This window comes from Vulpes lagopus, chromosome 7, assembly GCF_018345385.1.
Source record: "Vulpes lagopus strain Blue_001 chromosome 7, ASM1834538v1, whole genome shotgun sequence".
Taxonomy (NCBI): Eukaryota; Metazoa; Chordata; class Mammalia; order Carnivora; family Canidae; genus Vulpes; species Vulpes lagopus.
The window spans coordinates 116,102,412-116,120,145 of NC_054830.1; the positions used below are offsets into that span (position 1 = coordinate 116,102,412).

Genomic DNA, 17,734 nt, shown 5'->3' on the forward strand with positions numbered 1-17,734 from the left:
GGCTCAGATTGCCTTGAGCTTCAGGGAGGTGTTCCTCTCTCCTTAAACTCTCACTCTGCCATTCCCCCACCCACCCACCCACCCACATTCCCCAGAGATGCCCAGGTCAGCAAGAAACAGGTCTCTGCCAAAGGCAGAAACTTCACAGCCTAAACGAGGCATCTTGCCCTATATTCTAGCTCTTCTCATCTTGAAAAATCTGAGCCCAAAACTTTGCAGCAGTGAAAGACCAAAATCACATGAAGCCTGACTAAAGGATTTCACGTGTTCTTCCATAATCTCCAGGTGAGGGAACAAGTATCTGCGGTGCAGTTCTTCCCCAAAGCCTGGCCCACTAGGACAATGTGTGCCAGCCATGTGGTCTCCCTCCTGCCAGACCCTCCTGTGGCTGACACCAGGAAAAATGTGACTCTTCAGTATCTTTTTCAATTCCCTTCATAAAATTGCTGACAATATAATCTTGAGTTAGTTTGGCAGATACTCCAGCTCACGAAGAGAAAGCTTATTTTCTTGGGGACAGTAGTAGAAACAAGTACATATGGCTTCACAGTTAAATGAGGAAGGTAGGTATAACAGGAAGCTATGGCCAGCTACATGATTCAGAAGCACAACATTATCTCCCTGACTCAAGAAGTCCAAAGTGCTATGGGATGCCTACTAGAGTCAACTACAGGGATGGCAAATGTAAGGCACTCAAGCCACCCTACAACAATGGACATCATTGATGAGTCACTCTGTTCTCTCTTTTAGCACAGACATGGCCTCAGAATCTTTCCCTTTTTTAAAAAAGATTTATTTATTGTTTTAGAGAGACAGAGAAAGAGTGAAAGGAGGGCAGAGGGAGAGAAAATCTCAAGCAGATTCCTTGCTGAGCATGGAGTCCATGCAGAGTTTGATCTCATGATCCTGAGATCACGACCCTGAGCTGAAACCAAGTGTCAGATACTTTACCAACTGTGCCACCCAGGCACCCCCTTTCAGAATCCTTCTAAACACAATGTTGCAGGTCGCTGCTTCTAAGGGATGGTGCCTTCTCTCCCAAAAGGGAAGCTTTTTGCTAATTCCAGCTTAGCATAACCCAATATTCTAGTAGAAAAAAAAAGAAGTAGGGGTAAATGTATGGGTGACCTGGCCCCTTAAAGTACCACCAATGTGACCTATCTGGCTTCTGGAAAAAAAAGAGTCCTGTGTAAGTGAGCAACAGATGTCTTTAAGACCTTAACCCAAAATTTGGGTTTAAAACACATTGCTTACTGAAGCATGACATTCAAACAAGACTAAAATGCATTTACAATAATTATTTTTTTATATAAACAGCAACCACAGTTCTAGCTCCTTATTTCCCTATAGCCAATTCTGTTTTTCATAAAATTGGCCAAGTTAAAAATCAGCTGCGAATATTCATTCACTGCTATGGTAATCAATTGTCACACTCATCTCTAGTAAGAACAGGAAATCATATACTGTTCAGTGTGTGGGAGTGAAGGCTTCTTGTTTACAGTTCCAGAGTTCTCTTAATGAATGCCAAAGACAGGCAGGGCATATTCATGGGAACTGATCTTCCACCATCAGGGCTGGCTTACAAGGCAAAGGAATGGGTGATCCAGTCCCCAAACCTCTTCCTAGGTCTTCCTCACAAGCCACACTGCCTTCAATTCCCCCCATCACAGCTTTAAGTAGAAGTTAGCATTTGACCTTCCCCATTCAGCAAAAATAGGAAGACAAAGTGAAGTCTACCACAAAGGAAACATTTCTCAGAATGGCCCCTTCCTTTGCAGCAGCATCCAGCAGAAGATTGAGCAAAATGTGGTCATCATCACAATCATTGGAGACACACAAATCAGAACCACAAAAAGATATCATGGACATGTCAAAACAACTATTTTCAAAAGACAAGAAATAACAAGTGTTGGTGAGGATATGGAGAAAAGGAAAACCTGTATTCTGTTGGTGGAAATGTAAGTTGATACAGCCACTTTGAAGAACAGCATGGAGGTTCCTCACAAAATTAAAAACAGAACAGCCCATTCCACTTCTGGGTATTTATCTGAAGGCAACAAAACCACTACATCATAAAAGTATCTACACCCCTATGTACCTGGCAGCATTATTTGCAGATGGGCCACAAAAGCCAAGTGAGAGAAAGAACTTAACATCCATCAATGGATAAATGGATAAAGGAAATGTGGTATATATACACAATGGAATATTACTCAGCCATAAAAAGAATGAAATCTTAAAAAAAAAAGAGTGGATAAAAAAATATGTGTTTATGTAAAAACATATACCCACAAAGGAATATCATACAGCCAAAGAAAAGGATGAGATTTTGCCATTTATGACAACATGGATAGACCTACAGAGTACTATGCTCAGAGAAATAAGTCATAGAAAGACAAATCCCACCTGATTTCACTCCTGCATGCTATCTAAAAAATAAAACAAATGAATAAAGAACCAAAAAAAACCCAAAATCAGACCTATAAAATACACAGAACAAAGTGATGGTTGCCAGAGGGAAGTGGGGTGTAAGGACAGGCAAACAAGTGAAGGGTAGAGGGAGAGGGCCCCTGGGTGGCTCAGTGGTTGAGTGTCTGCTTTTGGCTCGGGTCATGATCCTGGGGTCCTGGGATCGAGTCCCACATTGGGCTCCCTGCAGGGAGCCTGCTTCTCCCTCTGCCTATGTTTCTGCCTCTCTCTGTGTGTCTCATGAATAAATAAATACAATCTTAATTAAAAAAAAAAAGAAGAGGGAGAGCCAGGCTTCCAGTTATAGAACGAATCAGTCATGGGAATAAAAGGCACAGCTTAGGGGATGTAGCCAGTGGTACTGAACAGTGTTGTGTGGTGGCAACTGGTAGCTACACTTGTGGTGAGCACAGCATAACATGCACAGAAGTTGAATCACTATGTGAATCACACCCGAAACTAATGCAACACCATATGTCAACTACACTCAAATTTTTTGAAAATTTAAATAAATAAAAAAATCATGTAGACACACACATGCACACACACTACAAACCAATATACACATACCAATGTACAAACAGACACATGCATACTAAATCCATTTCATTTCTCTGGGCATGTTTTCATTAATATTTTAATTTCTCTAAATCAAATGCAATTAAACAAAAGATTAGGCAAGAACAGTAACCCTGAAAGATAAATAAACGTAAAAGTTTAATCATTTTTAGGAAGAGGTGAAAATCTCATCAAGAAATCATAGATATCTTCAGGCCTAATAATATTTTCCTTATGGAAAATTTTCCAACCATTCTTTTTTTTTTTTTTTTTTCCCACCCAGACTCTAACGCTATTCTCTATTTTTTCTACTTTGGTTCTTCCTGCCTGATGACATAATCTGTCTTCTGGACATAGAACCTGCTCACTCAAAGTGTGCTCTGCAGACCAGCAGTTTCTACACAGTATGAGTCTAGAAGAAATGCATCATCATTGGCAGGATGAGGCAGGGTAGGTGGAAATGGGAGGATGGAGCTTTACTCTCCAGAGAGCTACTCCAGCTCCTGAAGGAATCTTTTGTTCAAATACAGGTTAAGTATTTGCATAAAATCACCCATTTCTGCCTTCTAGGAAAATGCCCTACCAAAAATTAAACTAAAATTATAACCAATTCGTGTGTTTCAATTCCTTCTGGTAACTGGAAACAGTTAACAAGGGTGACTATGCTATGTGTCTAGCAGCAAAACCTAACTGAAAAAAGATTATAAAAGCAGAACCAAGAATCATGTGTTCTCTTTTCCTTCTCTATCCACAAAAGTGCCTCACTGGTGCCAGCTGTTGAGGGTAGAGAAGATTGCCTGGAGGCATCTCCAAGAACAAGGAAGTAAGGGAGCTTGACTGTCCTCTGGGGTAAAGCTATGAAATCAAGACATCCGAGTGGAGAGATGCAAAATACCTATAAAGAAACTATCCAGGCCTCTGAGACCAGAGAGTGAGCTGATTAAATATATTAACATATCTAAAGAAAAAAAATGTTTCAGTCTCCAGGGGCAGTTGGTCAGACATGAATGCTTAGAAGAATTTTAGAGGCAAATGCTAGCGATAGCCCTCCAAGCAGTCAGAAGGATGTCTTGCCACCTATCCAGTGTGAGATAAAGGCCAGGTTACTTTTACCATCATAATATCCAGGCATGATGGGGTCGTGGAATTGCCCAGCATCCTGAGATGGGCCACAGTACTGAATGAAATGACAGAGGCGTTGGGTTCTGGAAGGTTAGTATTTAGTGAAGCACTAAATACCAACTAACCCCACTTGGATCCATGCTCCTCACACCAGCTTGCCAGTAAAGTCTAGCTTCCCATGTTCAGGTCTCCCAGGAAAGAAGGTATGACCAAAATATAGCCCAAGCATCTCTGCAGGCTCTGTCTCACTTAATGAAATAGCATTCTGACTTTATATATGATTTCTGTCATATGGGCAATAGAAATGAATGGAGATAGAACCACTGCCTTATTGTACTGACGATCATTCTTGTAAGTTTGAGCCCTAGCAATGGGCACCAAGATAATGTCACCCTGAAGCCTCTCTGGGAAGTGGTCAGCCCAGACATCCAAGGTCCACCCTCACTTTTCTCCTGTGTGCACTCAGTGCTTTCCTTGGAAAATTCTCATCAGCCTGGGCCACAGAGATCATCAGTTCATGATTATTCTCCAAGATGTTTGATTATAAACATGTAATTTTTCTTGTTCGGCATCCTTATTAATCAAAGACATGCATATTAAGAAAAAAATTAGCAAAGGGAAAGTTGGCACTGGGTACAAGCAAAAAAGCATTCTCATATACTGCAGGTGGGAGCATAAACTGGAAACACACCAAACATCTGAAAAAATATGTGTCTACCTCTGACCCAGCAATTTTACTTCTAGGAATATCAATTAAGGGTATGAACAAAGATTTAATCACAATGATATATTCTAGAGCAGTTCATAATAGGTAAAACATGGAAATCATGTAAATATTCAACAGTTCAAATATGTTAAATATCTATAATGCAATAACATACTGACATTTGCAATATGTCACAAAAGTACATTTGCTGAATGGGAAAGATATTCATGATATATTTTTCTTTTTCTTTTCTCTTCTTTTCTTATGTTACAGTTCCTAATTATTTTTTCAAAGAACATTTATTATCACATATAGCCCTGTTTCTAAATCAAAGTTGAGGAACTTCCTCTGCTCCCATAAAGAATAGAATCCAGGGTGCTGAGTAGCTCTGTCAGTTAAGTGGCTGACTCTTGATTTTGGCTCGAGTCATGATCTCAGGTTCCTGGAATGTAGCCCCAAGTCAAGCCCTGCATTGGGTTCCATGCTCAGGAGGGAGGCTGCTTGAGGAATCTCTCCCTCTGCCTCTCCCTGCTCCTGTTCTGTCTGTCTCTCTCTCTCTTCCTCTCTCAAATAAATAAATCTTTAAAGAAAGAAAGAAAGAAAGAAAGAAAGAAAGAAAGAAAGAAAGAAAGAAAGAAAGAAAGAATAGAATAGAATAGAATAGAATAGAATAGAATAGAATAGAATAGAATAGAATTCAGTCACTGAAAGGAAGATGACACATATATTCACTTAAGTCCTCTCTCCACTTGAGCTCAAAGGAGCCTCAGAGAGGTAAAAAGGGCTTATCAGAGGTCACCCAGTGTTATCACCCAGCCTGGCGGATACTTAAGCCACGATATGTCCAATCATTCCTAATGCCTTCAGTTTAGAGCAGAATCTTGTCTCTCTTGATACTACTCAACACCAGGGTCTCAGCTCAGAAAGCATTGATGCCCCTCTAGCTGTGTATAGAGCCAAAATATCCGAATACAACCCCTTTTAATGATCTCTCTACTTCCTAAACACAGGAGTAAGAAACTTCAATTGCAAACTTCATCACACATGATATTCCAGGATTTTCTGAAGTCTATCATAAAATACCAAATTTCCCTTGAGACATTTCAGGATGAATCGGTGAGATGGGGAGGGGAGACAAAAAATGACAAACAAGGTACACTTTGTGACCCAGACTTAGGTCATTTCTTAGTGCGAAAGCTCCTCTACTTTTTGTAAGCCTCATCATTCTCTGCACCAGAAAAGAACACACGAGCCTCTCAGAAGCTGACATGGGACTCCAGTCAGCTGCTACGAAAAGTCATGTCTCTGTGACCTAAGTCTAGTGACTCCTTAACCAATTTCCAAAGAGACATTTATTGCAAAAACTGTGATTAACACTGCTATATCCGGCCTTGAATCATCCTTCTATAACATCTGTTTCCTCCTCAAGTGACATTCATTTGGACATTTTTGATAGGTCAGAGGGACAGAGCAATGTTTCCCTCATTCCACAGACCAGGAAAGCAGCATCCAAGAGTAAAAGAGAATGGTCCACGCTGCCCCATCTCCTGGGCTTCCATCTCAGCTGCCATTCACACACACAAACCAGCATTGGTAAATACAAGCAATGCTCAAAGGGATAAAGGTTTACTTACGGACACACATTTCCCTGCTTTCATAAAATCCAGGACAACACTGGGATTTGCGCCTATACATAGTTTTCTCCCCATGTCGATAGGCAGTCCGATAACTGATTCTACATGGAAGGAAAAATCACATTGTTACTTCTTTTGACCAGCAATTCTATTAGAAATAAAAAATTTATATTGTGATACAAAAGAGCTAGTAAATATAATAAAGGTATGAAAAGCAAAGTACTCTAAAATAGTTAAGAAAGAACACGGATTATAGGTCTTGACCAATAATATGCTAACTTTTATCAATTTGCTAAGGATATATTAAAATAGCCCATGTTAGCTAACCTATACTTTATATGAAGGGATCAGAAGTTTTATGACTTTCCTAGTTCACTTATCTTGAGATACTTGGGAAAGTATCAATTAATTTCAGATATGATACTATCTAATTATCATTCACTTACATATGCTTTATAAGAAGAATTCAGAGAATTCCTTGAAAAATCAATAACAATGCAGTCTCATCCCACTATAACATAGGTTATAGACAAATAACTCTTATTTAACTAAAGCTTCATTCATTCACTAATTTATTTATACAACACATGTTTACTGAGCACTTACTATATTCCAGGCACTGTTCTAGACACTGGGGAAATAGCTCACAGTAAGAAAAATTATATAAAGCCCTGCCCTCAAGGAATTGATATTCTACTGGGGAAGACAGACCTATAGAACTTAAGTACAGATACACATTAAATGAATAAATATGTCTTATATTGACTGATAATGAGTATATAGTGTGATGAAAAATAAGGCCTGGGTAACGGAAGAGAGTGTGATAGGAAGGGAGTACTTGCTTAGATAGCGTGGACAAGAAAAGCCTGTCTGATGAAATAACTTTGAGTATAATATTTAGTGCAGCATAAATCAATAAGCGTCACATTAAACTCATAACTCAAACTACAGTCAGTATTTTTACAAATAAAAATAAGGTATCATGGTTCCCTTCCCTATTAACACTAATATTTGAATGTTTTTCTTTTCCTGTTTTCACATTTGTAGAAAAATATACGTGGCTTAATTTGAGGTCAAAAATTTTTTTTAAAGATTTTATTTATTTATTCATGAGAGACACACACAGAGAGAGAGAGAGAGGCAGAGACACAGAGGGAGAAGCAGGCTCCATGCAGGGAGCCTTATGTGGGACTTGATCCCAGGACTCCAGGATCACACCCTGGGCCAAGGGCAGGCACTAAACCACTGAGCCACCCAGGGATTCCCCAGTTGAGGTCAAATTTAAGTTAGCCTAGGAGCACCCAGGTGGCTCAGTCGGTTAAGCATTGAACTCTTGATTTAAGCTCAGGTCATGATCTCAGGGTCGTGGGATTGAGCTCCAAGTCAGGCTCTGCACAGGGCATGAAGCTTCCTTAGGATTCTCTCTCTACATCTCGCCTTGCCCTCTGTCATCCCCACCCTCTACCCCCCATGCACATGTGTGCACTCTCTCTCTCTGTCTAAAAAAAACAAAAAAATTCGGTCTAAATTGAGTCAGGTATTTAAGGAGAAACATATGCTGGAATATGAGTCTCTTGATACCTAGTGATGTCCATATTCAAGAGTGTCTCCCCCATTTAAGCACCATACAAAAGCTGCACAAATTCTTGCTAACCAAATGATGGAAACCAGTAGGCACTTTCTCTGTATACTCCTCGAGGGGTACAAACAGTCATTTTGCTTTTCTGTATCTCCTATGGTTCAGAACACGGCTAAGAGAATAGCAAGCATTCAATAGCTATTCACTAGATGAATGGATACATCTTCTCAAATATTTAATGTCTCTGCATTAAAGTACTTCACAGCTACCCAAACTCATAAATATATCTGATCTTCAATTACCTGTGCCGTGTACATTTAAACCAGTTCAGAATGTCAGTGCAGCTGGTGTAGTAGATTTGATCGAAAGGATGTGGGTATGACTCTTGCACAGTCACTGAGTAGCTGAAAAAGAAGAAGGATAAGGAATCAATATTTTGCATTCTCACATTCATGATATACTGTTCACATAAAAAAATCAGGCTAAATTCTCTCCTATTGTAACTTCATGCTGACTTTTAATAGAGAATCTCTATGTGTTTGTAGGTTTTTATTTGACCTAGAATGTCAAAAGGGCCAATATTAATAATACATGTAAAAGATAAGAGTTCATGCTCTAAATTTCATAAAAGAATTCTTTTTACTATTCACCATAAACTGATAATCCCAAATTTACAAACATGATTACCATATAGTTTTCTTTTCTTTTTTTTAAAGATTTTATTTATTTATTCATGAGAGACAAAGAGAGAGAGAGAGGCAGAGACATAGGCAGAGGGAGAAGCAGGCTCCCTGCAGAGAGCCCAAGGCTGGACAAAATTCCACACCCCAGATTCATGTCCTGACCCAAAGACATAAGCTCAACCACTGAGCTGCCCAGGCATCCCACCATATATTTTTCTGTATTTAATTCCATCCCCTCATCCCACATATCCAGGGTTAACCCAGACCTTTCACAAGTTTTCAATCTAAGTCTGCATGCAAATAATAAGCACAGAGACAATGTGAATATGGATAAGAGTACATTTTGGTACTGATTCTGGAAAATCAGAAAGAACATATTTCTCAGGTTGGAACTTGAATTAATTTGGTTTCCTGTGTGCCTGCCCTACTTCTCAGGCACTGGGAGAATATATATAACCTCTAAATAAAAATTACAAAGTCTCTAAACCAGGTTCTAAACATACCCCTGAAACAATTAGCCTGAAATATACATATCCACAGCCTGCTGCTCTTAGCATGGTTTCCGATACATTTTCTCTAACAGCTTCTTGTGAAAGTAAAAACATGCAATCCTAAGGGCCTGAGAATGTAGGTGGAAAGCATCCATAAAACATAAAGAGCATTCAATGTTCAATGTCATAATTCTTCATTTTAAAGCAGCCCATTACATGCTCAAGAGCTTAGAGTTCTTGACTACAGGAAAACCTGGAGAATCTTCTTGGCCAAACAAGTTAATCCTCTTCTCTTCAACAGTCTCAAAGATTTTCACTAAAATCTTTAATTCACACCAGCAAATGAAAAGGGCCACAATTATGGACTCACTTGCAGCAAATCAATAGACCAACTTCATTATTAGGAACTATCGACTAGAGAAGCTACAGAAGGAATGAGGCTGAAATGTCAGCATGAAGAATTCAGGTTACATATAGGGTAGAACCTTCTCATTTGAAAAGTTTTGTGGTGCTGGGCTCCCCAACAGTGGGATTTCTTTCTCCAAGTAGCCTTTATTAGCTATTATGCACTTGGGCTTCAATAGGAAATCCATAAAATAATCCTACTGTGTATTATCACACTTTTGTGTATTTCATTCTTTGGGTCATTGCAACTTGATTTCGAGGTAAATTTAGGGATCTTCCATAAATCTTAGGAAGATGCAATAGGCCCTACTGAAAAGATCACTGGACTAGCGCAAGATAGGGTTACCCTGATCTGACACTGAGAAAACAAGACAGCCATCAGCAGATAACCTTGCTTCCCTGGGTTTCGAGTATCACATTTTAAAACCAGAGGATTGTAGATGGTCTTGAAGATTGCTTCCTATTTGGCATTCTGAATTTCTAACATACATTTTAGGGGACTATTTCCTTCTCTACTATATGCCACCTGAGGCTACCTGCAAAAACAGGTTCAGATGAGCATACAATATGCAAATATATGCTATTTGATACATTTGATACATTTGATATTACATCTGTGATATAACTCCTAGAGGGGAAAAGAGACCTCTGTAAAAATATAAAGGTTCTTGGAATAAAATATCACAGTAAGCTATTAATGTCTTCTGACCTCTAACACTGTCCTGAGGTTCAGGTTAGTGTAAATTCTATGACTTCCTCGTCATTTTTTTCCTGTCTATTCAAGCTGCTTGTATATAACCAAACTTTGAGGTTATTTCTTTACTCCATGTTCAGTGGAGAGCAAAGCAAATGAATGTCCTCTGCATATAGGTGCAGCCTTGTATTACCCAGGAGCAAAATACAGCTATTGTCCACATGTGCTAAAGGAGTAAAGAAGAAACCACTCTAAATCAATTGGATGACAAAAATATTCTACCAAACTCTACAGCACTAATTTAACTGAAATAAGTTGGTTTGTTGGAACTAAACTTAATGTGTTATTCCCATAAAACTGCAAAGGCCATATGATGATGGTTAAGGTTTATATGCCTTGGAGAGCAGAAATGATAATCAACAAATGGATCCTGGCCAAACATATCCCATTTGATGTGGATGGGGGAACAGATTCCACAGGCAAACATGAGAAATATTTTCACCAATTTCTAGCAGTCTGGAAGAATGCTTAAATGAGAAGAAATGCTGAAGTAGATGAATTTGCTCTTTTGCCACTTGCCATTCACCAACAGCACACATTTGCAGGATGCTTCTCTGGGTTTTAGGATAGAAAAAAAGCTCTTCTCTAGAAAAGGGTAATCAAACCATTTAGGATTCCAATTCAACATCTCAACATTCCAATTGAACATCTTCTCTGCAATTCCTGCCCCCAGAGAGCTCTCAAGAGGGGCCAGCACTTAATACTATAAATAACACAATATGGTCTGAGCTGAGAAATACATACAGTTTGGGGGAAAACAGGAGGACAAAATTTACTCTGCTTTGAGTATTTCTCTTCCACCTTGACTCTTTTAATTAAAATTATTCAGAGGCTCAAATTCAGTTCAGAAGTGACCAAAACAAATTACTTTGCATGTTGATGGAAATAGGCTCTGGTTAAGTCTATGGGACAAGGGCTCTAAGCCTTTTCACACCAAATTCCCTTTCTGTTGGTTTCTATACATTCTTTTTCTTTTCCATACAATCTTGCTCTTTTTTTGCTCCCTATGTTTAATGTATTCTAATCACACTACAAGATTTGGAAAACAATGTTTGAAGAAGAGAATTCTCTAACTCTTACCGAACCACCAAAAGCATTTTGATGACATTTTTACAGTCCCTAGGGGTTTTTAGCTTTACGTTTTAGCTTAGTATTTTTTTGGCTTTTATATGATTATAGTCACACTATGCACAATAATTTTGAAAATTACTTTTAAATTTGAATATATCAGGTGCCTGGGTGGCTCAGTTGGTTGAGCCTCTGCCTTTGGTTCAGGTTATGATACTGGGGTCCCAGGATTGAGACCCTCATTGGGCTCCCTGCTCAGCTGGGAGCCTGCTTCTCCCTCTCCCTCTGCTGCTCATGTGCTCTCTCTCTTTTTGTCTCTCTCTGTTAAATAAATAAATAAAATCTTTAAAATAAAAAATAAACTTGAATATATCGTAAGTATGTTAGTAATAGTAAATATTCTTCAAATTATGACTGCCAAATAATCCGTAACTGACTATACCTTATTTGCTCAATACCCACCTATGGTTGAACAATTAACTTGTCATTTTTCTAGGGGCCATTCTGTAGAAGCTATGTGCTTGCATCATGAAGTTCCCTTCATGGGAACCGGCCAGCCTCCTCTGGGTCTTTAGCACAGCTTCTGGGCTGCTGTTTGAACTTAATTGGTGCCTCTGCTAATAGTCCATACCACCATGCTCATCAGCAGCTGCTCTAAAGTCAGAGCAGGAAAGAAACTTTAAAAAAAAATTTCATCTATTTATTCATGAGAGAGAGAGAGAGAGAGGCAAAGACATAGTCCAAGGGAGAACCAGGTTCCCCGCAGGGAACCTGATGTGGAACTCCATTCCAGCACCCCAGGATTATGACCTAAGCTGAAAGCAGATGCTCAACCACTGAGCCACCCAGGTGCCCCAGGAAGGAACCTTCTTGACTGTCTAGTTCAACTCTATTTTCATCATGAATGAGCAACACTGAGCTCCCTGTGTCGGAGGCCAGTCTAGAGTCAGCACTAACACCAGGGCCCCCAGACACCTTCTTGTCCCATGCCATCTCTCCAATGTCATTAGAACATCTAAAGCTTCTAAAGGAGACAATGAATGCCAAACAGTGGTATAAAGGGAATCTGATCTCAATTCTACATCATTTTCACCCCAGAGAGGCATAACTCTTCACCTCCTGCTTGTGTGTTTAATCTTCTCAAATACACTGAAAACACATCATCACCAGAACTTTAAACTATTAAATATCATCTGGGGAGACACTCCAGAAAGATTTAATTTAAGGTCAAAGAATGGGCTGGCAGAGGAGAAAGGGTGGCAAGGGGAAAGCCATCATCACTTGGACACATTCCAAAGTGGTTAATTACATTCTATCTGCCAAAATTATCTTGTTACTTTAATCAGATATGGTAATAATCATCATTTCTTATCTCTGCTCACTTCAGAATTGCTGCTTCAATTACTATCACTTCTGCGTTCCACCCCCAAGGGATGGACAAAGAATGGCTTCCCTTCATTTATGTCTTCTTTAGCAGAAACCCCAAGGGATGCAAACACTTAAACTCACAAACCAGGGAAAGGGAATATGAAGAAGGAATAGATAATTCATGGAATTATCAGTTTCCTAAAAGTGGCTATGTGGGATTCCTTTAATAACAAGCACCCCTTGTGGATTTTAAATGATTTAATTTTCCTGAATTTCATTCTATGTACAACTTCTAAGAACTACAATTGCTGCATTAAAATGAAGTCTACTTGTATTTGAAAATAAATGATTCAGGGGCACCTGGGTGGCTCAGTGGTTGAGCATCTGACTTTGGCTCAGGTCTTGATCTTGGGGTCCTGGGATCGAATCCTGCACCGAGCTCCCTACAGGGAGCCTGCTTTTCCCTCTGCCTGTCTCTGCCTCTCTCTCTGTGTCTCTCATGAATAAATAAATAAAATCTTAAAAAAAAAAAAAAGGAAAAGAAAAGAAAAGAAATGATTCAGCAGGCCCGCATTTCTGATAGGCTCCCAGGCAGGACTCACGTCACAGTCCCACAGACCGTACTGTGAGAAGCAAGGCTTCAGCTGAGTCCATTTGGTACAGGTGGGGTCTAGATAAGGCAAGCCTCCAATGAGCCCTACTCAGTCCTACTACCAAGAAAATTGTCCTTGATACTCATCTTTCTCTATTTCAATTCAAGGCCTATTTCAGCTTTCAAAAATACAGACTGTGTCACCTGCCCCCTATTTGGTCATTTTAATTTATACACCTTTCTCCATTCTTGCCACAACCATTGCATTTTCTTTTACCTTTCTTCAATGATCATTATCTAGTATTAGAACAGGAAATTTATCAGGAAGAAGATTATGGTTGTCAATCCTTCTTTCTGGAAGGCGATAGAAAAAATACAGTCAGGAGAAAAAAAAATCTCCATCATTTCTCTACTCTTTCACCCTCATTTTCCCTCCTCATTAGGAAGTATTTTTAGAGGTTACTCTAATCACTTCTGCACAGTGGAATTGTATTAGGTTTAGAGACTAACGTGCCCCTTGCCTGTCTCTCTGGCTCCCTCCCCATTCACCCGCTGATATCCATATTTAGCCACTTTATTTCATGTCAGGAGGTGAGCCTACTCAATCAACAGTTATTTATGGAGCAAAAGCTCCAAGCAAGGCAGTGTTTTAAACCCTGGGAATTATCGATAGCGAATAAAACATGCAATTATGCGTTGTCAGGTTTCGTCAAATAATGAGGAAGGAATCAGGACAAAATGTACATGTGCGAATGGGAGCTAGATTACTTGAAGTCTTGCTTCTTTTTTCTTCATAGCTTTTCTCCCCAGAGAGTTGACTTGTTCACATCTCATCATGCTGGAGACTCCCAATTCTGTACTCCCACACACTGCCGGGCCCATATCTCAAACCGATCTTAGGAACACAACATGGCAAAACCACTCTAATCTCTTCTTTCTCACATCAACTCTCTTCCTTTCACTTTTCATATGTGCAATGACCCCTCCACTCTTTCACAGAGCAGGCTCTAAACCTCACCTTCTCTGCCTCCCTCACATTCTACAATCAATGGATTACCAAGATGTGTGATTATTATCTCCCAGCATTTTACAGATTTGATTTTTTCCTTCTTTTCCAAAGCTTTCATCCTCCCGCAGGTTCAAAGGCCAATGGCCTCCCTTTTTTAAAAGTGATATGTTCTCATTCTTGTATTCTCTGATTCATTTTTATTGCCTTAATGGATATTTATTATGCACTTTGTAGGTGAAATGTTTATGGCAGGTGCTGTGACAATTATAAAGATCATTAGTAGGAGGTCCTCCCACTTCAATTCTATATAATATTGTTCATGCCACAAATACATAGAACTTGATTACATACACATATTTCCTCTACAGCTTAATGTTTCATAGTGATACATAACTCCATGGATTGACCAGGGAAATATGTTTTTGTGAACCTGACTGTAATACTGCTCATAGACATGAGGAGGCCCTCACTGAAAAATAATGATGTGAGTGATGGACCAGTGTGCCCCCACAAGAACATAGCTGTGATGCTTGAAAAGCTCTGAGCCATGTTCATTTTTACCTGTGCTGACAACCATGACTAGAATGTGATCTCTGCAGTGTGCTACTCATGGCCCTGAGGATGACACAGGAAAGAGACCGAGAGTTTGATGAAACTGCACCTACAGCTATCAAAAATACCTACTACTCTTGAGGGTGTGAGCATACTAGACGGGTGCCATCTTTTCTCTCGAAAACTTACATTTGCAATGTGACATTCGGATAAAGATGCTTTCTTAGAAATCCAAGAAGAACAGGAGAGCGGTATAGACTACATTTGACTGGACTGCAATAGCACTAGATGGTTTGTACTATTTTTGTGTTCCAAAAAGTACCCTAAGATCTCTGACAATGACCTATGGTGTTGTACTTCCTCTGCATCTCCTACTGCAAATTGCTCTAATATTGTTCTGCTTTGATGTCATCTCTTCAGTCTAGTCCTCCTCCTGCAGGACTCCACCGACTCTAGTTTGGTTGCTCAAGAGTCTCAGTGGGCTGTGTGTGGCACTGATTTCGAGCCACCTTCATTTCTTGGACTCACCCAATCATTGCTCTCTGCTTATCTCATTCAGGTCTTTGAGAACATCTCAGATGATACTATTTCCACGCAGCCTTGCCAGTTCCTCCAGAAATCATATCTCCCTTTTCAGGCCACATATGTTCCAACTATTTGGTACCCTAATTGCCACCCTTCAGGACATCATTCTCTACTATCTTTCACCCATTGGCTCCCATGCATAAGGCCAGCTCCCTCAGATTATTGCAAATAGACTGAGAACAGGAAGAAGATATTTGGGGGATCATCTTAATTGAGCTGTGATATTTTCCCTTAGCTATACAATTGGTCCTGTGTTACAATCAACAGATCAAGGGTTTTTTTTCACCTGATATTCTGTAACATCAAGGTGAATCTTGCCAATTTCTTAAAATAACGACTGGTTTTTCATAAAAGTAATTTCATAATCTCTTCTCAAATCCTAATTTTGCATATCACACTGATAATGACAGTATATTAAAAAAATTATCAGAAATTATTTCCCAGACTACTTTCAAAACAATTACCTTTCCCAGTGGCTACACACATTAGGATCTTCAAGATTCAGTGCTGATGCTGTCCTGCTCCAGAGGCATAATGAGAAACAGATAAAGCTCAGGCATGAGTTCAAAGGAGCAACCATTTTTTTGGAAGAAAAACCTACAAGAAAAAAAAAATCCAAATCAGAGAAGCATGAAAATGACCCAAACAGAATTATTTTCAGTACAACATTGGGTACCATTTGTCACTAGGGGTGAACCATGCATAACAAGCCATGTGTTTATTTTTTTTAATAAATTAATTTTTATTGGTGTTCAATTTACCAACATACAGAAGTGAGAATGGGGAAAATTAACAAGGCAGGAAACAACAAATGTTGGAGAGGATGCGGAGAAAAGGGAACCCTCTTACACTGTTGGTGGGAATGTGAACTGGTGCAGCCACTCTGGAAAACTGTGTGGAGGTTCCTCAAAGAGTTAAAAATAGACCTGCCCTACGACCCAGCAATTGCACTGTTGGGGATTTACCCCAAAGACTCAGATGCAATGAAATGCCGGGACACCTGCACCCCGATGTTTCTAGCAGCAATGTCCACAAAAGCCATGTGTTTAAATAGACGGGTCACCAGATTTCATGGTCCAAGAGAGAGGTATTTCTTGTGTTGTGCAGGGTGGTCACCATTTTGTAAATTACAAAAATGTGCAAATCATCATTAATTGCCACCACAAACAAAAGCCCTTCTCATCCATGCCCTTCAACATTAAAGGAATCTACCCAAACAACTCAGAGCAATACAGGCTTCCAGATTCTCTCACCAGGCATATTTCCCTTCTGGAAGAAGAGGGCTCAAATCTGGCCTCATTTGTCCCAGAGGGTAAACAGTGAAACAGAAGCTCCATTGACTCAAGAGAGAGGCACCTCAAGCTCAAACTGAGATTCATTCCCTGAATCATTCAACATGCAGTGAACGCCTGCTCCATCCTGGGCACCATGCAAACAATTTAATACTCATGATATACATTTCTTATATTTAGTGCTTCAGTTTCCCCATCCGCTCAAGAGAAAACCAGCTATCTTACAGAGGTTTCTCCATAAATGTAGAGGAAAAGGCATAAAGCTGTTTAGAGGTCGGTGTGAGAGAAAATCAACCTGGTATTATGGAGAAGAAGAAAGAATACAAGGGAAAAACAAATAGCAACATATTTGCAAAAGAGGTCCCCAAAGGAGATACAGGAAGAGAAAGGTGAATATTCCTTGCAGAGGGAACCAGAGGGGAAGGAGAGTCTTACACATTTTAGGGAGCTCAAATTAATTCAGCCATGAAAGAGACAGGGGCATATCACAAAGGGTTTTATACACCATTGCAAAGTTCGTGAACTTTGCTGGGGGATAATGCAGACCTTGCAGGGAGGAAGTGAGCAAATCTGAGAGGCTTTTAGGACTTAAAATAAATAGAACTTGGGGACTGAATGTGGAAACAATAGAGAGGAGTGCTCCCTGGCATAGGCTCATTGGGTGGATGGTGTGCCCATCACTAAGATGGGAAGCACAGACACCCTCCCCTTCTGGAAGGAAGAAGCATTAGTTCAGTTTCAGATGTGTCAAGTCGGAGGTTCCCAGGAGATACATGAAGTCATCTGCAGGCATTTATTGAACACCTACTGTGTGTCAGGCACTCACCAGCTCAGGTGTGTAACAGCAGGACCCAGACCTTATGCCCA

At 39.8% G+C, this 17,734-nt stretch overlaps 1 protein-coding gene across 1 annotated transcript in view; it reads right to left on the minus strand.

The window, feature by feature from the left end:
• MEGF10 (multiple EGF like domains 10) overlaps nucleotides 1–17,734 on the minus strand; it is a 170,255-nt gene that overhangs the window by 112,015 nt on the left and 40,506 nt on the right. Inside the window, exons 2-4 of the mRNA XM_041764746.1 lie at nucleotides 16,040–16,172; nucleotides 8,371–8,472; nucleotides 6,490–6,590 (exon numbers count right to left, since the gene is read on the minus strand). Of these exons, the coding sequence (XP_041620680.1) occupies nucleotides 6,490–6,590; nucleotides 8,371–8,472; nucleotides 16,040–16,155 (319 nt within the window). The 5' untranslated portion in view covers nucleotides 16,156–16,172. The remainder of the gene's footprint in view (nucleotides 1–6,489; nucleotides 6,591–8,370; nucleotides 8,473–16,039; nucleotides 16,173–17,734) is intronic.